The 25,510-nt window shown below is 41.9% G+C and overlaps 1 protein-coding gene across 2 annotated transcripts in view; it reads right to left on the minus strand.

Moving 5' to 3' along the window:
* Positions 1 to 25,510, minus strand: part of Rab14 (RAS oncogene family member Rab14) — a 512,826-nt gene that overhangs the window by 478,883 nt on the left and 8,433 nt on the right. For both annotated transcript variants that reach the window (XR_013898589.1, XM_080277739.1), the window contains exons 2-5: positions 16,350 to 16,462; positions 13,429 to 13,555; positions 3,056 to 3,215; positions 2,345 to 2,421 (exon numbers count right to left, since the gene is read on the minus strand). Coding sequence is in view for 1 of the 2 variants with exons in the window: in XM_080277739.1 (XP_080133865.1) it covers positions 2,345 to 2,421; positions 3,056 to 3,215; positions 13,429 to 13,555; positions 16,350 to 16,455 (470 nt within the window). In the remaining variant the exon portion in view is untranslated. The remainder of the gene's footprint in view (positions 1 to 2,344; positions 2,422 to 3,055; positions 3,216 to 13,428; positions 13,556 to 16,349; positions 16,463 to 25,510) is intronic.

Consider the following 25,510-nt stretch of genomic DNA (forward strand, 5'->3'; position numbering starts at 1 on the left):
AACCAAATTATGGTGCCTGGTGGTTTCATGGGTAATGCAAGTGCTCCAATCAGCTTGAGCCTGTGTAGGTTCATATCCATGGAGTGGTTGGGGTTTATTGCTCATGTTATGCCACTTAGGGATGTGTGAGGCTGGTCACTCTCATCAAATGTCAGGACCACCTTCCCTAGTCCCGGGTTCCTTTGCTCCTCATGAGGCACCATAGGACTGGATGAAGTTGTAGTGTTATAAGCGTTCAAGTAAAACAGAATATACAAATGTAAGTTTTACTGATTTAAGTGTTCAAGTAAAATAGAAAACACATACAGTACATAAGATTTTGAAGACTCTGCACAGTGTAAAGAATGCATGAATGATAAATTCTGTGTTCAGTGGTAAGGTAAAAGAAAATGAGTGAAGAGTCCGCTAGCCTTGTCCCAGGCATGCCTGGTGATTAGCTATCTACCAGCACTCCTCCCTCGCTCCTCCCATCCTCCTCCTACAGCCAGCGGAGACATATTACCAAGTAACACCTCTTACCTTAGTTTTTCATCCTTTTTCATTGATTTATGCATGTTTAGGCTTATTCTTTGATACTTTATTTTTCTGAAAATATGCCATCCCACACAATCATATAATGATAAGTCACCCGGCCTTAAGGGGTTAATAATGTCCACTTTTTTGCATAACGTGATGGTCTTTCATTTCTCGGAATCATTATTGTCACTAGGAAGCCATCCTTCTGATATACAGTCATACGGACATCTAGCTGGAACACCTGAACCCAACAAACTACCAGGTTTCCACTGGAGGAGGTAACATAGTACAGTAAATGTTTCCCCTAAATATTTCTAGGGTCACGAATGACTAAGATTAAAAATTGCCTTGGCTTCATAATTTTTACTTGAGATAATGTTCTAGCTCTGTTGGGATTATGTTGCTAAGTAAACCAAGTCAAAGCTTAATCCATTAACTGGGATGCTAACTGGATTTTGCAGCAAAAATTATAGTTGCTCAAGTCCTGAGTCATGCAACTGAGCTAGCTTCTGCACCGCCTTTGTTTAACAATCGTATCACCAAGTAGCATAAACTCATTAATACTTTCAAAGACTACATCTCATCCACAAATATCCTCCATCCTTGACATAAGTACATCATTTTTGCACTCTCCCTTCTAAAATGATACATCTGTAGCCACCCTTAACAAATGACACACAAGATAGAGGTACTACCAACCCCTTTCCTACGTACAGCACAAAGCCTCTGTTCACCCTAATAGCTATTGTTCTAGTTTTCCTTGCATTCATTTTCAAATCCCCCAAACTGCATACTTTTCTTCCACTTGTAAATTTTTCCTCAGCACTCTCACTGTATTAGTTTGCTGGAAGCTATATCGAAACTTGTATCGGTAGTTCCAGGTTGTATAAGATTATGTTACTTGTGATATACTATCCCTTATTAACTGTATCTCCAAGTTTATTTAACTGTTATTTGGGAGACATGTTACATAAGGAAGGTGGGGTTGGAGCTACCTCTGTGGCTAGGATAAGGAGTGGTTGGAGGAAGTTTAGGGAGCTGTTGCCTCTCCTAACACTGAAAGGGCTCTCCCTCCGTGCTAAGGGATCTTTGTATGAGGCTTATGTTAGGAGTATAACGCTGTATGGTTGTGAGACCTTGGCAATGAAGGAAGTGGATACCCGTAAGCTCAAACGTACAGAAATGACTACGATTACATGGATGTGTAGTACATCCTTGAATGCAAGGCCTGGGAAGGGGGCTAGCATTGCAACTGAAGAGTTGAGAGGAAGGATAGGACAGGAATGTATTGTATTGGTGCTGTGATAAGGAGGGGTAAATTGAGATGAACTGGGTACGTTGAGAGGATGGAGGGTGACAATTGGGTGCGGAAGGTGAGAACATTGAATGTTAGGGGTAAGGCTGCAAGAGGCAGACCGAATAAAACCTAGGACAAGGGCATATTGTGTGACCCCAGGGATAAGGGCCTCAATAGAAAGTCTGCCAGAGATTGAGCAATGTGGACAGCCACCATTAGGTGACCAAGGCTGATGCATGCAAACATGTAGGAGCCTTTATAAACAATTTGATAACTGTATCCTTTTCTTCTTTAGTTGGGAGGAACATTACTCAGTGGGTCTGCCATCTCTGATCTAAGTCTACCCAGATCAAGTCTATGATCTGAAATCAAAATCTTATGATCTGTCCCAAGATTTACCTGGTAATCCAAGAGGTGAGACACAGTCAGACAAAATCAGAAAGTAAAGGCAAAATTTTTACTTAAGTCTTTCATAACCCCGTGCTCTGATGTCAGTAAGAATTCATAGTGTATGATAATAACAGTACTCACGTTTTTGCACTGGCCTCAACAAACATCAAGCCATTTTCTTCAGCAAACTGTTTAGCTTCCTCATAAGTGACATCCCTCTGTATGGAACATAGAAATTACCATGTGAAAATAGTTGAATTAAATGAAGAATCTGAACAAACTACTGAAGCTTTGGTATACTGTGACTTAACCTGATAAAGAACACTGCTTTGTAAGAGAGTATTATCACAACACCTAAATTAAATACACTACTACATATCTAATAAGTTACTGCACACATAACAGTAAAATATCAAATCCCTGGATTACAAGTACTATGTCCATTTCATACAGATATATAGTTATATGCAAAAGTTCATTGTCACTTCTTTGGTGGCTGTGGCAATGGATGGTGCTACATGAGCTTTTTTTCAGAAGATAGCAATATGCAGCACAAAAGAGTCCAACAGTACTCCAGCTTCATCTTTCCATCTCCTGCCAAATAAGTACTGGTATTGTTAAACTGACATTTTATGCTTATCTTACACACAGTTTCAAGAAACACACAAGGAAAGCATTAAAATTCCTCCATTTTCACAATACATTACTTAAGATTAGCTGCTTAAAGAAGAGACTAAATCACCAACAAGCTAAGCCATCTTCACTCCCATCAATAAAATTAAGCTTACTGCAGATTATATTAGTTTTCTGTAAATCTCTTTCTTACAGCTTTTCATATTTCAATCTACTGACCTGTGCATCGAGATCTGCCTTGTTACCAATGAGGAAGATGACAGTGTTGGGATTGGTAAGGTTGCGAGCATCCGTCAACCACGAGCTAAGGTGGTTATATGTGGACCGTCGAGTGATGTCATACACCATCAATGCACCCGCAGCACCACGGTAATATGACCTGCAAGGGAAAGGGATACCTGTGGGTAATAATGCTACAATCCTTTCATTTTAACTTCGCCAAAAATTGTCATCCCTCTTTCCTGACTGCTACTTTAACTTTGCCAAAAATTACATTCTTTCCTTCTTGACTGCTCAGTTACAACAAGATATTAAAAGACTATGATACCAGTCAAGATGTGCACCCAAAGCATAATCATATTTTGCCCTTGAACTTAAACATTCTCCAGTTAGATGTCATACACTAACTAGAGAACAACACCACATATACTGTACAATACCTAGCAATATTTAGCACTAAAAATGATCACAAATCACAATTATAATATTCACAAAAAAAGTCACATACCTTGTACCACAATTATGATATTTGTCTACAGTAACTCCTATGCAAATACAGTGGAATCTCCTAAATCGTGTGATCCTGAACAGAGGATTCATAATACACGGCAACATCATCAAAGTTTGCAATATCAGTAACTTGTGGTAATTACACAAATTATGCGAATGTGGACTCAAGAAAGACGCTTTCTCAATGCCTTGTGTACACGCCACCATTACCTCAAGCCTGCGCATCTAGTTAGGCATAAACCAATAGCAGTCAAGCATGGCAATTACTAAACCAATCATATTCAAACATAGCACTTACTATAAACCAATCACAACACTTCCCTCCCATGCCAAGCACGAAGGACGTGTGCACTTGATGTCCTGGCGCCCAGCTCATTGCACTGTTGCCTCTCCGTTGTTGGCATGTGGTTCCGGTGTGTTTTGTTACAAGATATTTTTTTCCCCCCGTGCTTCCTCTGTCTGCCCAGAGTTACCATGGCTGGTCAAAACCCTCCTAAGCCTAAAACTTCTTCAAGCAAGGGAAAGAAGAAAATCTATCTATCTATTGCCAGACGCCTCAATCCCGTTTGGGGTGGCCACAAACAAATCGCCTCCAAGTCGCCCTGTCCCCCGCCATTTCACTGCCCTGCTCCCAACTCACACCCCCCTCTCTCATATACCTCTCCACCCCATCCCTCCATCTCATCCTCAGCCTCCCCCTCCCTCTTCCCCCCTCCACCTCACTCACATACACTCTCTTCGTCAGTCTTTCACCCTCCATTCTCTCCACATGGCCAAACCACCTCAGTGTGTTCCTCATAACGCTCCCTATCACATCCACATCAACACCACAACGCTCCTTTATATCCTCATTCGTCAGCCTGTTTCTCCATGTGACTCCACAGGCTCCTCTTAAATAACTCATTTCCACTGCTCTCACTCTTGACTTGTGTCCTTCCAACAATGTCCAAGCTTCACTTCCATACGTTAGAGATGGTATCACAATACTGTCATGTAGTAACTTTTTCACTTCCATGCTCACTTCCCTATTTCTTATCACTGCTTTCAAAGAACCAAAAACCTTTCTTCCCTGCTGTACCCTTTCAAGCACTTCACCCTCCAAACCTCCATCCTTACTCATCACTACCCAAGTACTTAAACGTACTCACATTTTCCAATTCCTCACCATCCAACCTCGCTGTACATTCACTGACTTCACCTCTCTCAAAGACCATCACTTTACTCTTCCCTACATTCACCTTTAGATTCCATTTCTTACACACTCTCCCAAATTCATTCACCAAGCCTTGCAGCTCCCCTTCGTCTTCACTCAACAACACAGTATCATCTGCAAACAACAGTACAGGGAGTTTCCAAACACTATCCTCTCTCACCAGGGCCACTCCAACATCCACTACCCTACCTTGTACCTCTTTTATTACCCCATCCATGTACAGATTGAACAACCATGGAGACATGACACATCCCTGTTTCAACCCAACTTTCAAAGAGAAAAATTCACTTAGTTCACCATCCACACACACTGCAGCCTTCGCACCATCGTACATACTCTTCACAGCATTCCATATATTCTTAACACTTTCCACAATCCTTGTCTATCCACCCTGTCATATGCTTTCTCCAAATCCATGAAAGCCACATACAACTTCTTTCCCTTCTCTAGAAACTTTTCCACTAAAGATCTAAGAATGAATATCTGATCTACACAACCTCTTCCCTTCCTAAAGCCTCCCTGTTCTTCTCCAACTAATATCTCTGTTCTTTCTCTAACTCCGTCAATAAGTATCCTGCCATACACTTTTCCTATTATACTAAGAAGACAAATGCCCCTATGATTACCACACACTTCTTTTTCCCCTTTTCCTTTGTACAAGGGAATAATTATACCTGACTTCCAATCCTCCGGGACTCTACCTTCCTCCCAGGCCAATCTGCACATCTTCCACATCCGTTCTACTACTATCTCTCCCCCATGCTTCAGCATTTCACCACACACTCCATCAATTCCAGGGGCTTTCCCCGATTTAACTATCTTCATTGCTTCCACAACTTCTATCCTACTGATTTCTTCCTGTCTTCTCACCTCCCTCCTTCTCCCAGCCACTTATACTCGCATTACTTCCATCCTCTATGTTCAACAATTCCTTAAGGTGTTCTCTCCATCTGCTCACTTTTTCTCCCTTCTCCACTAGTAATCTACCATTTTTATCTTTCACTCCCCTGCTAACTTCACCTCCACCCTGTCTTACTCTTTTCACCTCTTTCCAGAACATATTCTTACAGTCCCTCCATTTTACACTCAAATTCCTTCCAAATTCCTCATCCACTCTCTTCTTACTAATCTTTTCACCTCTCTCTTTCTTTCTACATATAACTCTCTCTTCCGCCTCTCAACTTCTTCCATGCCCCTATTTCTCATCCATTCATTGTATGCTTTCTTCTTTTGTGTCACAGCCTGTCTCACCTCTTCAGTCCACCACGCTGTTCCTTGCACCCCCCTCCGTCTTCTCTTCCTTCCACACACCACATCACATGCTGCACATATTTCTTCTGTAAATATCCTACACACACCTTCCACGTCTCCCATTTGCTCCAATCCATATTTGCCCAATTGTTCCTCCACTTCTCTCTTATACTCTGCCTTTTTCTCATCCTCTTGTAACCTTTCCACTCTCCTTGCAACTACTCCTTCCTCTCGTCTTTCCCTTCTTCTATTCCTCCATCTTACTTGAATCCTAATTCTGGCCATCAACAAGTAGTGGTCAGAAAGTCCACTCCCCCAACCTCTATGAGCTCTTGCATCCATTACACATCTTCGCATCCTTTCATCCACACACACATAATCAATCATTGCCTTCCTTTCATTCAGTTCACCACCCACCCTTCTCATCACTGGCCATGTATACCTGTGGATCATTTTATGCCTGAAGAGAGTATTGGCTATCACCAACCCCCTCCCAGCACAAATGTCCACTAACGCACTCCCATTCTCATCTATCTCAGCAGGCACACCCCACTCACCAACTATTCCATCCACCTTCACATTCCCAACTTTACCATTCATATCACCGATCAAAAACACTCTCTCATTCCTTCCAAACTTTTCCATGCACACTTCTACATTTGTCCAGAACTCTTCTCTCACTCTTCTAGCACGATCTTGCGTTGCGCATACATACACACAATCGCCCACATTTGTATTCCAACTTTCAACTTTACCCACACAATCCTTGACCCAACTGATCCATACTGTCTTATGCTCTTCTTCCATCTTTTACTCACAACTATACATACTCCTTCCTTTGCCCTCTCATTCTTACCTACTCCTGCACATATACCTCATCCATACTCCCATTCTCTCACACTTTCTCCTCTCCATTTTGTTTCAGTTATTCCACATACATCCACTTTTGCACCCTCAAGCACCTGGACAATCTCTCTCTTTCACCTCAACATTCGCTCCTCTTACATTCCATGTACCCAGTACCAAGTCCTTTGTCCAGTCCTGGGTCGTCATCGTTTGGTCAGTCCTTGTCCGAGGTTTCTTGTTTGTTTTTTTAGTTAGTTGTTTTCCGGGGAGGGGCACTAACCCTCCGCCAACCCTCTTAGACGCCTTTTATGACAAGCAGGGATACTGGGGGAGTATTCTTGAGAAACCCCCCTACCCCCAGGGGGTTTTCAGTAAGGCTTTAAGCTACAAACAGTGTCAAGCTAACAACATTCTTTCACGCAGACTTAGTCAAAACAATGAATGAAATCTTCAGTAAAAGTCACTCTAATGTTTCTTCCGTCCATATCCGATATCCTGATATCGACAGTAAATATCGGTATCGGTTTGGTACAGAAAAAATGCAAATATTGGCAATAATGGTTCAACGAATTATATCGGCTACAGTACTACTGTATTCTACTGTACCATTACCAAAGTAGTGATGGGGTGTTTTACATGATGCTGACAACAGCATAAAACTTTTGTTACTGGGAAAACATCAACATATGTTAACATTTACTCAGATGATTGCCGCCAGGCTGTTTGCATACTTGTATATGCAGCCATGAGAAAAATTTCAATGCAAATATCAGCTGGGTCTACAGCTCATGTTATATAAACTATTTGTGATAGCAATATTAATTACACAATACAGTATCAGAAACCAGAATACCATCCTGTTTGGAGAGGAATAAGAAATACTGAAGACATTACTCAATGCTGGGAGAAAATTATCAGTCAACTTTTGCTCATGAGTGTAGATAAACAAGCGTTGCTGAGGTGCCCCTTCTTGCATCCTCACGGGTATGTAATCTCACAATAAGCTGCTCCACTGACTGCTACACATGTGACATAATCCCTTATATCAGGACTTCAACAAAATATGTTTATGTAAGGGTAAGTGGGTGTTGCATATATGGCATGTTCGGTGGCAATGCAATGCCAGACTGGCTGGCTTCTCCTGTCTCTCAGACTTGCTCCTTTTGCTCAATCACTTGTTACAGTTTCAATGACCATTACAGAGACTGCAGCACCAATGACCACACATACACAAACCCTTGCATCACTGTGCAGATGATGTGCATACATGCACATTCTCTACGCGACTTATTCATCGGACACAGTTTCACTAACGTTCGCACCCACTGCAGCACCAATGACTACAACACCCTTGCATTACAGTCAGGTCCCAATATTCATGGGGGTTATGTACCAGAACACCGTGTGATTACTGAAGTCCGTGAATATCTCAAACCTACCACAGAAGTCACTCTTTTCAATGTTTTAGCTATTGCTGTTACCTACAGACCCACTATGAGACCCGTAAATTCATTTTATGGCACACTGATACAGGATGATACACAAACCTTTCTGGCTACAGTGTACTGTAGTTAGCCATGTGATGAAGTAACATATCATGCCCTTTTTCACACCAAAATGGCACCCGACAGCCACGAACAACTGTCCCTCATGCACCATGTTCAGCAATTTCATTTTATTTTCTAGTGACATCATTTTCTTCTGCTGCTTTGGCTCCCTTGCAGCAGATGCACCCTAAGCAGCACACTTAGGACCCATATTTCATGGGGATAAAGAATGGAGTTTATTAATGAAGCCATAATAACAAGCAGAACACATACGGATGCACAACCCGTGAAATAAGCTGAGAGAATGAGCACGGTGGCATATGATGGGTGCGACGAAATTTAGAATCGGCGGTCATTAACCGAATCAGCACTTTTAATTGGAAAATTTCATTTTTATCACCATATAGGTTCACACACACCTATCTTAAATCTGGTCAAAAATTTGTATTCAATTTAACTATTTGGTAAAAAATCAGGATTCAGAGCAGGAATTTGCTATAGTTAATGGAAGTGTTTCGTCTTTGGCTCGACAACTTGCCATGTCAGACTTTTGTATAAATATTGATTTACAGTGCAAATACAGTACCCTCGCGTCCAACACAATAATATTGTCATGCATGGGTCACGTGTTGGACCAAAAACGTGTTGGACTAACAACAGAGCTTATGGGGAAAAATGAATTGTCAGCAACCCTAGGAAAAGTCACCCTAAATACCTACCATATACCTATATATATATTGGTACTATTGTAATTGTAATAAATGGTACTGTGCTATGAATGATAACTAACCTTTTAGGATAGTGTTGGTGGGCTTGCTGGGAATGGAAGGTGGTATCCAAGGCTGTAGGTAGTCCTACTGGGTCCCCAGAGGATGGCTGCTGGCGTCACTAGCGGGTAATGGCTGTTGCTCCTCCTCAACCTCCCTCATAAATCCTTCGAAATCACACTCAGAATCACTATCTTCGTCCACAGCCATGGAAGGTCCTGCTTCTGCCTGTCCTAGCACTCTGTAATCCTCGGCAAACGGCATGCTTCTCACACTGTTGCCAGAGCCCCGTCTCGTGACTGTGGAAAGTGATCGCTGTCGCTGACTCGGCAGAGAATAAGGAGAAGCAACTCTGTTTATAAACTGGTACACACACCGATGAGAAGGGTTTCAAAACGACTGATATTTATTCTAAAATATTAATATGTATTCAGTGTCAGGCTAAATGTTCAATGCTGTAGTATGATACATTCTCTGTCGAGTCGCCTGGGTTTTGGTCACACTGTTTTGCCCGTCGTATCCTCGGCAGAAATCCATCCAGATGAATTCCAAATGCCCGTGGTATCGTCGGCAATTTTACCACGTTACCGTTCCGATTTACCATCGTATCCTCGGCAAACCTGGTATGAAGTGCCGTGTGATAACCTTTGGCTGCCAGGATCTTGTCTTGGTTTTTTATTATGGTCCTCACGTTGGCTTCATTCATGTCGTACGCCTTGGCATTGTCAACTTTCCTCTCTCCTTTCTTCTTCCTTTCGATGCTTTCTAGCTTGGTGGCCTGAGGGAGGTGCGACGTTTCTTGGGGTTCTCAGAAGGCTTCCTAGGCATCGTGAGCAGGGTAAAATGCAGTAACAAGGGCAGAAAATGCAGCAAGAAAAAAGCACCTTCCAATGCAATTATGCGACTGAGTGGCGCTGTGGCGGAAGAAACTTAAACAAAACATCATGTGACACCAGAAGCGTTTTTTATTGGGCGGCATCACGATCACGTCACGATAGCGGGCGGGGAAGGCTACTTGATCAGAAGTTTTCATTGGCTGTCATCATCATGGGAATGTCCAGTATGACCGTGTTGGACCGGGGGTGATCGTGCTAGAGTTGAACTCTGCGGATTTCGCCCATTTCTCGGAGCTCTGTGCATGTTATGCTAACACACTCGTGTTGCAGTAATTAAATCGTATTAAATAATACTAATTATTTACTCTCCGTGCTGGACCTGAATCGTGCTGGACTAACGCGTGTTGGATGTGAGGGTACTGTACATCTATTTGTATTGTAAATCAATATTTATGCAAAACAGAAGTTTGTCAAGGCGTGCTGATGAAATGAAGAGGAAAGATCCACTAACTTCAGCACGTTTTAGCTCTGAAACCGGATTTTTTATTAACAGTCGTATTACTGGTAAGCACATTTTTTTTTTTTTTTAACTATATTTAAGATAATTAGGTATGAATGAACCTATATGTGATAAAAATAATATTTCCAATTAAAAGTGCTGATGCTGTGCAGATTCGGTAAATGACCGCTGTTTCGGTAATTCGTCACAGCAGCATATGATTTGAACAGCCGATAGGACAGGGAGAAAGGAAGACATGAGGGCAGATAATATGGGACGCTACCCTAGAAGCAAATCACAAGCAAGCTCTCACTGCGAGAAAATAACTTGAGATTGTCAGACATGAAAGGATTGAACTTTCTGGTGAATCTCTTCAGTGTGTGGAAGAGTATTGTTATTTGGGAGACATGTTGTGTGCTGGAGGTGGGGCTTGGGTGAGAAGTGGTTGGAAGAAGTTCAGGGAGCTCTTGCCTCTCCTGACATTGAGAGGGCTCTCCCTACGTGCTGAGGGGTCTTTGTATGCAGCATGTGTTAGGAGTGTAATGCTGTATAGCAGTGAGACCTGGGCAGTGAAGGAGGAAGATATTCGCCGGCTCAGACGTACAGAAATGACAATGATTAGGTGGATGTGCAGTGCGTCCCTGCGTCCAAGGCCTGGAGGGGCTGGGTTTACAATGGAAGAGTTGAGAAGTAGGATGGGACTGGAGTGTATTGGTGTTGTGATGAGGAGAGGTAGACTGAGGTGGTTTGGACATGTGGAGAGGATGGGGGATGATAATTGGGTGAGGAAGGTGAGAAGTGTTAATATTGGGGGTGGGTTATGAGGGGTAGACCGAGAAAGACACGGGACGAGGTCATTAAGTGTGACCTTAGGGTTAAGGGGCTGAACAGGGAGGCTGCAATGGATCGTGCAGCGTGGAGAGCCACCATTAGGTGACCAAGGCCGACACATGCAAGCATGTTGGAGCCTTTAAAAAACGAAAACGATATTGTGAAATACCGAGTGCTGTTGAATGCTGATGCCTTGTGCTGAACAGCACATACCTATACATTGTAACTGCAGAGTTTAAATGTAAGGGACAGTATTTCTCATGGATAACATGCAAAAAAAATATCACTTATGTACCACTAGGAAGAGCTGATGCTATGGGAAAACCAGGAAACATCTTCCTGTGCTTTTTCAAAATAATTTCCCAGAAAATCCACATACATCTGAACCCAAGAATAGTGGGGGTTGACTGTACTGTGTAGATAAGGTGTATACAAGGTCTGCTCAGAAAGTATCCAAGCTTAGGCTTTAAAAAAATAAATAACTAGCCTGTTAGGACACTCATCCCCCTCAAAGTGGGCCCCTTCTGCCTTGACACACGTAGCCAAGTGTTCTTTCCACTGCCTGAAACATTTTTCACAGTTGGTTTCCAGTATCTCTTCCAGGTGCTTCGTTGCATTCGTCATGATCTCTTCTCTTGGATGAATGCTGTTACAGACATGTTGGAGTGTGTAAATCGCAATCCAAACTTTCTGAAGACTGTTATCACTGGAGACGAGATTTGGGTGTAGAGGTATGACCCAGAAACCAAAGCACAGTCATCTCAGTGAAAGCATGCAGGGTTGTCTTGGCACCCCTCCCCCCCAAAAAAAGCACGACAGGTCTACATCATGCTGGCAGTTTTTTTCTACTAACATGGTGTTGTGCATCGCGAATACGCACCACAAGGTCAGACTGTCAACAAACATTACTACCTCGGTGTTATCCGTCGTTTTCGCGGTGCAGTTTGGTGGACGAGACCAGACCTTTGGAAAGCGTCAAGTTGGGAGCTGCACCATGACAACACCCCTTCCCATTCTTCTCAACTGATTCAGGAATTTTTGGCCAAGCACAACTTCCCACAGGTCTGGCAGGCCCACTACTCACGAGACATGGCTCTGTGCGACATTTGGTTGCTCCCCAAGATCAAAACTCCACTGAAGGGTTCTCGATTTGAGATCAAAGAAGAGGTCATGAAGAAATCAACGAGGCACCTGCATGAGAATCTGAAAATGACTTTGATAAATGTTTCAGGCAGTGCAAAAGAATGCACTGGGTCTACTCTAAGGGGGATTAGTATCCTAGCTCAACAGCTTAGCTATTTCTTTTTTTTTACAGCCTAAGGTCGGATACTTTCTGAACAGACCTTGTACATATATACTGTATGCACATTCTCTATGCATCCTCAATGTGACTCCAGGTGAAAGACTGGTAAATTGCTCGCTACAAGGGATTGGTGATGCATGCACCATGATGCAACTGGCGCCAATGCTCTGGGCACTTTTTGAAAAAAATTTTTTGTATACAGTATATACTGTACTGTAATACAGTAATGAATACTGTGCCTGAGACTACCCTATGGATAGGTGAACTCGTGAATGTTGAGGTGCTGGTGCATTTGACATATGATAAATCGTTATGCAATGGATTTTTCAAACACATCCTCACTGTAAAATACGGGTGTGCTACATATGAGAGAGAGAGAGAGAGAGAGAGAGAGAGCACCTCACAAATAATACAAAGTGATGTGACTGTATGGCCTGTAATCTGGAGCATATAACTCCAAAGGCTGACATTGTTATTAATTAACAAACAAATGTATTGCCCTCATTGGGCACAATGTTCAGAGTAAAAAAATAAATAAATACTTTCTCGTATCCCTTTCTTTGTGTTTGGATTCTTGCCCACTTAAGTGTAATATGGTCCTGAGTTGATGTCACCGGTAAAAAATGTTATATGCTCAAAGTGCCAATGTCTAGTTCATTTTGATTAAGTTATGGAATACTGTAGCTCCTGGTATCTAACTAATCCTTTTAGCTAAGCAAGGAACATAACCATCACATTCAGGATTTCACATATCACTCATTATGACTAACCTAGTTACAGCCCTGAACCGCTCTTGTCCAGCTGTATCCCATATCTGTAACTTGATCTTCTGCCCAGCCACCTCAATGATCCTTGTCCCAAACTCCACACCAATTGTGTGTGGACAGTCAGCCATAACTGTTGAAAGAATTTTTTGTTAATAATTGTTAATAAAAAAAAATGGAATACAGATCAAGCTAAAATATATGGTAATCAGAGTTCTAATTTACAGTTTCATTATTCTCCAAGCTAATCCCTAATAGTCATCCCTTGTCAACTGCTCGGGTTAGATTCCTCAAACAGAAGTTGGTAATTCCTTGGCTGGATACTGCTTGCCATTATGGGAAATAGCTACTAGGTAAAGTATGAGATAATTTTGTTGACCATACAGTTTTAAAAAACTGAGGGATGCAACCATTGTCACATGCATCTCCATACTCGCTTCAACCATACACTTCTATCATTCACCAATTCTTTCACTTCAACTTTTGTACTTAATTTACTCACACATTCACTTAGCATATCCAGCCAACTTCTTCTTGGCCTTTCATACAGCACTGCCTCCTACCCTCAACCTTACTTGTATAATCCCTTTTAACCACCCTGTTCACATCAATTCCCTGACCATACCAACTATGCAATCTCTCCTCTACCCTTTGACTAACAGACTTTCTCACTCACAATCTTTCATTAATTAATGTACATTTCTTATAATGTCCTGCATATAAAAATATACATAAATTCCTTTACTGTCACATTTCCATTGATTGCACTATCATTTTTTTACTAATGCAATTCTTTCCAAGTTTCACCCATTTAATAATGTAAGTACAGTACTGACACAATTTCAAGCAGTCCTCTGCACTCAAACTTCTATGTCAAGGCCTTTGAAGAGCACCCACCACATTATTTCCTTGAGTTACTATATTCTCCACTACCTTTACACATTTATCTCTCTCTCTCTCTCTCTTTTCTCCTGTGAATGCACCAAAGTACTTACTCCTAAACTACTTCCACTCTCTCCATTCAACAACACAGTTTACTATGAGTCGCCTCCTCACTCAACAATCATTATTTTATGGTTAACTTCACTTGCATTTTCAAATACTGTTACTTACATTCATAAATCTCTGCATCAAGTTTTCTATACATGCTTGTACAGCAGGTAACAGAACCCCTTAGTACTAAAAAACATATATCTATCTGTTGCCAAACGCTTTAATCCTGTAAACGGTGGCCACAAACAAATCGCCTCCATGCTGTCCTGTCCCCCACCATTTCACTGCCCTGCTCCCTGCTCACATCCCCCCCTCTCTCATAAAGCTACATCTCTACCCCATCCCTCCACCTCATCCTTGGCCTCCCCTTCCCTCTCCCCCCATCCACCTCACTTACATACACTCTCCTCATTAGTCTCTCTCTCCATCCTCTCCACATGGCCAAACCTTCTCAGTGTGTTTCTCCTAACACTTCCTGTCACAACATCCACACTACAACCCTCATTCACTTCCTCATTTGTCAGTCTGTCTCTCCATGTGAATCCACATGCTCTTCTCAAATAACTCATTTCCACTGCTCTCACTCTTGACTTGTGTCCCTCCAACAAGGTCCAAGCTTCACTTCCATACGTTAAAGTTGGTATCACAATACAGTACTGTCATGCAGTAGCTTTTTCACTTCCATGCTCACTTTCGTTTCTTATCACTGCTTTCAAGCAGCAACCATTCTTCCTTGCTGTATCCTTTCAAGCACTTCGCCCTCTAAACTTCCATCCTTACTAATCACACTACCCAAGTACTTAAACACGCACACATTTTCCATTTCCTCCTCATCCAACCTCACTGTACATTCACTAACTTCATTTCTCTCAAAGACCATAACTTTACTATTCCCTACATTCACCTTTACATTCCATTTGTTACACACACTCCCAAACTCAACCACCAAACCTTGCAGCTCCCCTTTGTCTTCACTTAAAAACACAGTATCATCTGCAAACAACAGTACAGGGAGTTTCCAAACACTGCCCTCTCTCATTAGGGCCACTCCAACATTCACTGCCCTAACTTGTATCTCTTTAATAACCCCATCCATATACTGACTGAACAACCATGAAGACATGACACATCCCTGCTTCAATCCAACCTTCAAATAGGAAAATTCACACCATTCATTATCCACACGCACTGCAGCCTTGGCACCCTCATGCATACTCTTCATGGCATTCAACAACTTCCCATTTACTCCATATATTCTTACTTTCCACAATCCTTGTCTATCCACCCTGTCATATGCTTTCTCCAAATCCACGAAGGCCACATACAACTTCTTTCCCTTCTCTAGAAGCTTTTCCACTAAAGACCTAAAGATGAATATCTGAGTTACACCTCTTCCCTTCCTAATACCTCCCTGTTCCTCTTCAACCACTTCCTCTGTTATTTCCCAAACTCTGTCAATAAGTATCCTACCATATACTTTCCCTATAACTAAGAAGACAATGCCCCAATGATTACCACACACTTCTTTTTCCCCTTTTCCTTTGTACAGGGGAATAATTATACCTGACTTCCAATCCTCTGGGACTCTGCCTTCCTCCCAGGCCAATCTGCACATCTTCCACATACATTGTACTACTATCTCTCCCCTATGCTTCAACATTTCACCACACACTCCATCAATTGTTGGGGCTTTCCCCATTTTGACTTTTGTCATTGCTTCCACAACTTCCATCCTGCTGATTTCTTCCTCTCTTCTCACATCACTAAAAAACATGAAACATGTTAATGAAAAATGGAAGGCTTTTCCCTGAAGTTTACTCTTGCCATACTTAAGGTATAATAATGGCAGGAAAATCCTACAACACTGATTTATACAATCTGCTTTGTAATGTAGTAAAAAACTGTTGCTAACAATGAGTTACTCCAACACTTACACTTCTTCTCTGTAAATTGATGGAGGAGACATGACTTTCCAACGCCCATATCTCCAATGATGATGTACTTGAAGATGTACGAGTAATTGTACGGCCCTGCTGACATCCTGAACCTGCAACAGTTAACATCAATACATTTCTCTCCATACATATACATACAGTTCACAGTAATGATAACTTATTTCCTACATTACTGTATATCCCAAATAACACCACAGAGTCAAAACCCTTCTGTCATCTCCAGGAAGCTTCAACTTATGCACATAAATGAGACAATCACTCCAGCTGGTATCCACAAACTATCAATCATGGAAGGTATAAACTAATACATAAACTTTGTTATTCTTCTCCCCTACATTTCAGAGCACTGCATCACTAAGCACTGGTACCCCAAGTTGTATCAGTTTTACTGAACCAAGTCTGATATCCGAGAAGAAAGGAAGTAGACAAAGTGTCTGATGAAAGTAATGGCAGATAGAGTACTGCAACAAGGTTTTAATGTAGTTTAAGCTAGTATTTTGTATTATGGTTTTAATTTACTGAAGTTTAAGCCAATACTCTCCTTGATAAAAACTTTGCCTAAATTTGGGCTAAAAATAATTTCATTTTTATTACTGGATCCTGCTTTCATAGTGTGCCCATACTTTTCCAAGCAAGTATACATTGTACAGCTAGTGAAGCAATGAAGTAAACAAAAACTGTCAAGAAGCAGGACAAGTCACTGTGGTACACCAAATTTTGCTTTGTTCTGGCATTCAGTGAAACCCAACAAGAGGTACATATCCATATGCACCGTCTCCACACAACTCTCTTTACTAAGCAACACTGCCACATCTTATTCTAACTTTTTTACTTATCTTCATTTAGACACAAAGAACCTTTACTAACTGATCTTATTCAGTTACAGTACATACAAATTTCTTTTTTAGACCAAATGTTCTCCATAACATCAATATCATCAGCATCAGCATCATATCAAGAACCCTGTACCATTTTAAGAACTATTTCAACAGGGGATGGTCAGTGACAGAGCTTCCTCATAGCTATTCTGTCTGTAATTCTTCTCCAACTTTCTTAATTACTCATCTTTCTTCTATTTCACCAATGAATTGTTCTAATATTTTCTTCCACTTAATATGTTCTTTCCATATTCCAGTGGTGTCCCTAATCTTACTTCTTTGGCACCCTATGTGCAGTCCTTGAATATATTTATACCATCCTGGTGTACAGTACAGTGTATATCTGTTCAGCAGTGCTTCATCTCACTCCTGTAGCATGTTCTTCCAGAGCAACATATTACTATTAAATTTCTTAAATCATATTTTTGTCTTCTTAGTATAATAGGAAAAGTGTATGGTAGGATACTTATTGACAGAGTTAGAGAAAGAACAGAGGAATTAGTTGGAGAAGAACAGGGAGGCTTTAGGAAGGGAAGAGGTTGTGTAGATCAGATATTCATTCTTAGATCTTTAGTGGAAAAGTTTCTAGAGAAGGGAAAGAAGTTGTATGCGGCTTTCATGGATTTGGAGAAAGCATATGACAGAGTGGATAGACAAGGATTGTGGAAAGTATTACGAATATATGGAGTAGATAAGAAGTTTTTGAATGCTATGAAGAGTATGTATGATGGTACTAAGGCTGCAGTGCGTGTGGATGGTGAACTAAGTGAATTTTTCTCTTTGAAGGTTGGGTTGAAACAGGGATGTGTCATGTCCTCATGATTGTTCAATCTGTACATGGATGGGGTAATGAAAGAGGTACAAGGTAGGGTAGTGGATGTTGGAGTGGCCCTGGTGAGAGAGGATAGTGTTTGGAAACTCCCTGTACTGTTCTTTGCAGATGATACTCTGTTGTTGAGTGAAGACGAAGGGGAGCTGGAAGGCTTGGTGGATGAGTTTGGGAAAGTGTGCAAGAAACGGAATCTAAAGGTGAATGTAGGGAAGAGTAAAGTGATGGTCTTTGAGAGAGGTGAAGTCAGTGAATTTACAGCGAGGTTGGATGGTGAGGAATTGGAAAATGTGAGTTTGTTTAAGTACTTGGGTAGTGTGAGGAGTAAGGATGGAGGTTTGGAGGGTGAAGTGCTTGAAAGGGTACAGCAGGGAAGAAAGGTTTTTGGTTCTTTGAAAGCAGTGATAAGAAACAGGGAAGTGAGCATGGAAGTGAAAAAGTTACTACATGACAGTATTGTAATACCAACCCTAACGTATGGAAGTGAAGCTTGGACGTTGTTGGAAGGACACAAGTCAAGAGTGAGAGCAGTGGAAATGAGTTATTTAAGAGGAGCCTGTGGAGTCACATGGAGAGACAGGCTGACGAATGAGGATATAAAGGAGCGTTGTGGTGTGGATGTGATAGGAAGCATTATGCGGAACACACTGAGGTGGTTTGGCCATGTGGAGAGGATGGAGGGTGAAAGACTGACGAAGAGAGTGTATATGAGTAAGGTGGATGGGGGAAGAGGGAGGGGGAGGCCGAGTTTGAGATGGAGGGATGGGGTGGAGAGGTATATGAGAGCGGGGGGTGTGAGTTGGGAGCAGGGCAGTGAAATGGCGGGGGACAGGGCGACGTGGAGGCGATTTGTTTGTGGCCACCCCAAACGGATTGAGGTGTCTGGCAATAGATAGATAGATAGATATTTTTATAATTCATTTTTCTCATGACTGTAGCTGTACAAAAACATGCTTCTATGGCCTGTAACTTGAAAAGTTTTATACAAGTCACCCCTTCATTTACACTTCAACCACCTGATACTGTCCCTCATCAATACTTGTGCTACCTTGAATTCTTTTCTGTCAGTTCTTTACATATTCAGAAATCATATCCATCCATCATCTTGGTTTTCCCAATATTCTATCCTGGAACTGCTCTCGTTCAAGTTTTTCATAGTGTAATTGTGTACTACAGTATCAATGTCTCAAAACCATGGTCATATGGACACTAACACAAGTTCATTAAGTCTCTGTATTCAGTTCTTCACAACTCCAAATTAAAATCAGATTCCTTCTTGTTACCTTGCTTTCATTCTTCCTTTTGGCAACCCACACTTCTGTTAACACACTTTTCTTGATTTACCCACTCTTGCTATCCTTAGAAAGGGAAACGTTCCCCCGAGCCAGACCTTATTAGATCATATAGGCCTGCTAGGTGGCAGGAGGGTGCTATCCCTCCTAACATGGCAGCTACTGGGCGTGGCTCAAACTCATGATCCCCTGGTCCCGAGTCCAATGCTGTACCACTGGGCTACCCTGCCCCCACTCTTGCTATCCTGAACTGTAACTCTGCTCAAAATATTGACTTTAATTTTTCTGTCTAGTAGGCTTCATATTTCATACTTAAGGTAGCCACTCATTTTTTTTTTTTTTTACCATTCATTGTTGTAAGTTTAAGATTTGGGGGGAATAGGATACAGTATGTGGACTTCCATACCTTGTTTTCAGTTATCAGTTTTCATTTTATACTTAGACACTCAAGTCACCACTTTTTTAACTTGAGGGCTGTGATATAACTCTTAAGAGGTGGGTCTGGAGTGTTGTGACACACCTCTTATGAGGGAGATTTTCAAGCTTGTACAGTACCACAAAGTTGCTGGAAGGAGCAGCATTACACAAATTTTATGCCATACAGTATTAGACAGGCTGTCATCCTCACCACCAAATCTGAACCCAGAAATAAAGGAACAGTAGCTGCACTTCCTGGCCTGCTTACCAGGGCTTTAGCACCCATGGATGCCTCAGACGTGTTTAGGAAAATCGGTTCTTTATGTTAAAATCAAATCCAAGGATGACAATGACTAAGGGAAGAGAAGGGAGACATACACTACCGGTGGTTGTACATGCTCAAGTTATGGTTCACTGATCTAATTAGCAACTCACTCAGGCTTTGAGAGTAGACAGTCTTACGCAGATAGTAGCCAGTTTTCCCACCAGCTGGGAAATTCCCAATAACTCCCTAACTATGATGACTACTAAAAATATTTCATGGCTAGGTGTGCCTTACCACTTCCGAGACACCGATGTTTATTAAAATAGTTTATTAAAATATACAGTATTTTGAAATGATCATCCAGTTGGCAACTGATGCACCTTGAGCAACTTCATGGCCCAGCAAGCTGCTGTCCATGGGTTAACGATTCATTCATGTGTATAAGACTTTAAGGGGAATGGGATAAATGGAGTTTTGGAGAATATTTAGCAGAAGCCACAACTGGATTTCAAGGGTTTTAGAAGTGCTGAATAATTATATTGCAACATTTAGTAAAACTTTTCTTCTATTAACACTTCTGTCACAAATGAATTATAACAGTTATTATTTAATGTGCCACTTTGCATGTGCTTACCTCCTGCTGCTGCCCCTCACCTACATCTTGTGTCCCATTAGTGGCCTTTCTCAGAACTTGACAGAACCAATCAGACTCTAACTTTCATGCCAGAATACAGCAAGGATTTGAAGTCAGTGCAGTTGTGGCTGTCATGTTGCATATGTTACTGGAACCCCCTCTAAGCAATGAGGAGGTTTTACAAGGACCTGGAGATTACTTCACAATTTCTCTGGTATGAGATGAAACATTAGAGGGTTGGGGGGAGGGAGAAGTGGCAAAACTCACTCAGTTAGGCTTCTGTGAATGCACAGTATAAGGTCATTTGTTTGAATGCCCAGTCTAGCTTAGGATGAATAGGATCTGGGTAGGTTATTGTCTCAACATCGTACCGGTAGTATAAATGCCAGGAAACTTATTATATCAGCAATGAAACTGTACCTTTCAAATGTTTTTGTGATATTCACTTAATTTTTATATAGATTCATACAGCAAATCATTCGTATTCCCTTTGTCGCTATGCCTGGGATAAGGGGTATCAAAACTGGAAATCAGTGATTTCTGATTTAAAAAGTATTAAGCTGTGTTTTCATGAGGCTTTTACAGCAGTCAAGATTGGTCCTATGGTTGCTCTGGCAAAACAGTTTGAGAAAAATCAGATCGGTCAAGACTGGCCTTAAGTGGTCCTGTCCCAGAGCCAGGACTGGGTTTACCGAGTCCTGTGCACAAAGGATGCACAGTAGCACTGGGCAACAAGGACAGGGAGGAGCGTTCCATGCCCAGGGTCAGCAGCTGATACGGCAAAGATGGCCAACAGAAGTGAAAGTTAAATATCTTTTAAAAATAAGAATTTTGCACAAATAACAGTCAACAGTGACAAAGGAAGGCAATTAAATGTAGATGCTACTTGAAAACTTGTTTAAACCTGAAATGAAAAAGATGATCAGTTATGGCTGAAGTAGTAAAGATAATGTCTGGAAAGCAATTCAAATTCCACGAATCTCGGTGGATTATTATAAGGTAATGATGGCACTTACAACTACTGTACTGTATTTACCAGTGATAATTCCTTAAGAACAAGTATTCCATCCTCTGCCTCCGGTTATTAGTTCCCATTTAACTGAAAGGTAAGCTGAACATTTATTTCACTTCATGGTTTAATGAGATCTCATTTTCATGATTCTAACAGTGACACATCGGGAACCTGTCATATTTTCTTTAATATGACGTACTAACAGCTACTGTGTATGCAAGTAACAACGATATTTATAGCTAAATTGACTTATTACCATGCTATTCTCTTTGTTTACATAATGCAGCTGAGTAAATGCAGATAAATCAAAAGTGATGGTATCTAGGGCTGGGGGTGGTATTGTCAGAGAAGAGGGAGAGTGGCCATGTGCGATTTGCCACAAGGGCATGGAAAGTAAAGTAAGACCTCACTATAACGGACTAAATGGGGCCAAAGCCATTTGGAAAAAAGCAAAATTCCAATAAAAGCAACATCTGGACGTCCCCTTGCCAATCCGGACTTTTTCCGATATATCAGACGTTAGTCCAGTTCCCACCAATGGTTTTTAAACTGTTTTCACTACCGTTGCTGTACTGTACTGTATTATACCTTCACTACAATAATCAAATGGTATAATATATATAATAATACTGTACTGTACAGTGATAAACATGTCTTTTATTTACCTTATTGTGGTGAACATAGCTGAAGTAGTCAGACAGTACGGACTGCTTCTGGCTTTATCGGACTTTTTCTGATATACCTGTATAGGAATTTAGTCTGCTGGCTTCTCAAGTCCGATAAAAACAAATTCTGGTCTACTGAAGTCCGTTATATCGAGGTTTTACTGTAATCGCATCTTGTGCAGTGTTTGTGATAAGTGAGTGCCAAAGAGATGTAGCGGTATCAGAGGTGGACTGTGAGATAATGCTGATTTCATGTGTGCGGTGTGTCGGGGAGAGCATGTGGATATTGCCAGGTGTGAAAGGATTGAACTTGCTGGTGAGTCTCTTGAGTGTGAAGAAGAGTTTTGTTATTTGGGAGACATGTTATGTGCTGGAGGTGAGGCAGGAGCTGGCTCTGTGGCTAGAGTGAGGAGTGGTTGAAAGAAGTTCTAGGAGCTGTTGCCTCTCCTGACATTGAGAGGGCTCTCCCTCCCTGCTAAGGGATCTTTGTATTCGGCATGTGTTAGGAGTGTAATGCTGTATCGTAGTGAGACCTGGGCAGTAAAGGAAGAGGATATTTGCAGGCTCAAACATACAGAAATGGATATGATTAGGTGTATGTGAAGCGTGTCCTTGGGTGCAAGGCCTGGGGGGGCTAGGTTTACGATGGAAGAGTTGAGAGGCAGGATGGAACTGGACAGTATTAGAGAGGTAGACTGAGATGGTTTGGACATGTGGAAGGGATGGAGGATGATAATTGGGTGCTGAAAGTGAGAAGTGTTAATGTTGGGGGTAGGACAGTGAGAGGTAGACCAAAAAAGACGGGACGAGGTCATTGAGTGCGACCTCAAAGTTAAGGGACCAAACAGGGAAGCTGCCAGAGGCCGAGCAGCATGGAGAGCCGGCATTAGGTGACCAAGGCCGATGCATGCAAGCATGCTGGACCTGCCAAAAACGAAAATGATTCCATCATGACTCCACCCATTCCCTCCTCCAACCAATAGGAGCACATGAAGGATTGAAACTGGTCTACAATCCATTCTCATGAGCATCAATCGGATCCAGAAAACTGACCAGTCTTGACATGTCTAAAAAGGCTTCACGAAAATGTGGCTTTAGAAAGGCATAACTTCACTGCTGAAGTTGCACTGTGGCATCTGCTGAATATTAACTAGATTTCTTCAATACTGTATTTTCAGTTATCAGTATTTTGTCAACAGTTACTGTCCATAGTTACTGATAAATCTGGCTGTTGTTGCTGGTCAACCCCAATCTGTTTGGCCAAGCAGATCCACCAATTGCAGGCAAGCAACTGCCTCTACAGAGCCATCCTGTGCAATGAACCAATGTTCCCTTGTGACTGACAGTGCCTCACTACAGTGGAGCACAGGGAATAGTATGGAGGTTTGTTTCCTGGGTGGACACCACATTTGCATCTCCAACCATCTAACAGAGACACCATAGAAGGTCCTCCTCACCCTGTAATTTGGTTATCTGGCTACCACCCAATGTTGTACACTGCAAGATTTCCTGCATTACAGGAAACCATTAGGGTTGTCACTGTTAAGTCACCTGAAATTGAAGAGTAACAAAAAGTGATGGGCAAGGAAGAATGGAAGAAGTACAAAGTAAACAGGGCAGACACAGACATAGAAGGAGTCGGTAGTAGTGGGCAGCACTTCATTAGGTGTGTGGGTGATGGTTGCTGCTACCTATATATATATATATATATATATGTATAGTACCCTCGCGTCCAACACGCGTTAGTCCAGCACGATTCACGTCCAGCACAGAGAGCAAATAATTAGTATTATTTAATACAATTTAATTACTGCAACACGAGTGTGTTAGCATAACACGCGCAGAGCTCCGAGAAGTGGGCAAAATCCGCAGAGCTCACCTCTAGCACGATCACCCCCGGTCCAACACGGTCATACTGGACATTCCCATGATGATGACAGCCAATGAAAACTTCTGATCAAGTAGCCCTCCCCGCCCGCTATCGTGACGTGATCGTGATGCCGCCCAATTAAAAACGCTTCTGCTGTCACGTGATGTTTTGTTTAAATTTCTCCTGCCACAGCGCCACTCAGTAACATAATTCGCATTGGAAGGTGCTTTTTTCTTGCTGCATTTTCTGCCCTTGTTACTGCATTTTACCCCGCTCACGACGCCTAGGAAGCCTTCTGAGAACCCCAAGAAGCGTCGGCACCTCCCTCAGGCCACCAAGCTAGGAAGCATCGAGAGGAAGAAGAAAGGGGAGAGGAAAGTTGACACTGCCAAGGCCTACGACATGAATGAAGCCAATGTGAGGACCATAATAAAAAACCAAGACAAGATCCTGGCAGCAGTGAAGGCTTACAGAGTGCTAAGACAGGCAGAAGCAGGACCTTCCATGGCTGTGGACGAAGGTAGTGATTCTGAGTGTGATTTTGAAGGATTTATGAGGGAGGTTGAGGAGGAGCAGCAGCCATTACCCGCTAGTTATGCTAGCGATCATCCTCCGGGGACCCAGTAGGACTACCTACAGCCTTGGATACCACCTTCCATTCCCAGCAAGCCCACCAACTATCCTAAAAGGTTAGTTATCATTCATAGCACAGTACCATTTATTATAATTACAATAGTACCAATATATGTATAGGTGTATGGTAGGTATTTTGGGTGAATTTTCCTAGGGTTACTGACATAATTCATTTTTTCCCATAAGCTCTATTGTTTGTCCAACATGTTTTTGGTCCAACATGTGACCCATGCATGACAATATTACCGTGTTGGATGCGAGGGTACTGTATGTATATATATATATATATATATATATATATATATATATATATGTACAGGTATAATTATACAGGTAAATCGGAATTCGTACGCCTCTCTACTCATACAACTCGGTTTTCGTACAGCTTTTTCATCCAAAAATCGCTCCAGTTTTCGTACGGCAACCCGCTATTTGCACTAAGAACCATGGTGTCATAGGTGCCATGTGGTTGCCAGTCCCACTTTGTCTTCCACCAGCTGTGCATCAGCCATACAGGCTCCATTAAACTTTGTGATAAATTACGTATTTTTGTTAGAAAATTGTACATAATCAGGTTCTTTACCATTAAAGAACCCAAAGCAATGCCCCAAGCCCAAGCATCTCCCCAAGCCCAAGAATCTCCTC

Source organism: Coenobita brevimanus, chromosome 71 (assembly GCF_032717465.1).
Source record: "Coenobita brevimanus isolate Jiangsu-jjx chromosome 71, ASM3271746v2, whole genome shotgun sequence".
NCBI lineage: Eukaryota > Metazoa > Arthropoda > Malacostraca > Decapoda > Coenobitidae > Coenobita > Coenobita brevimanus.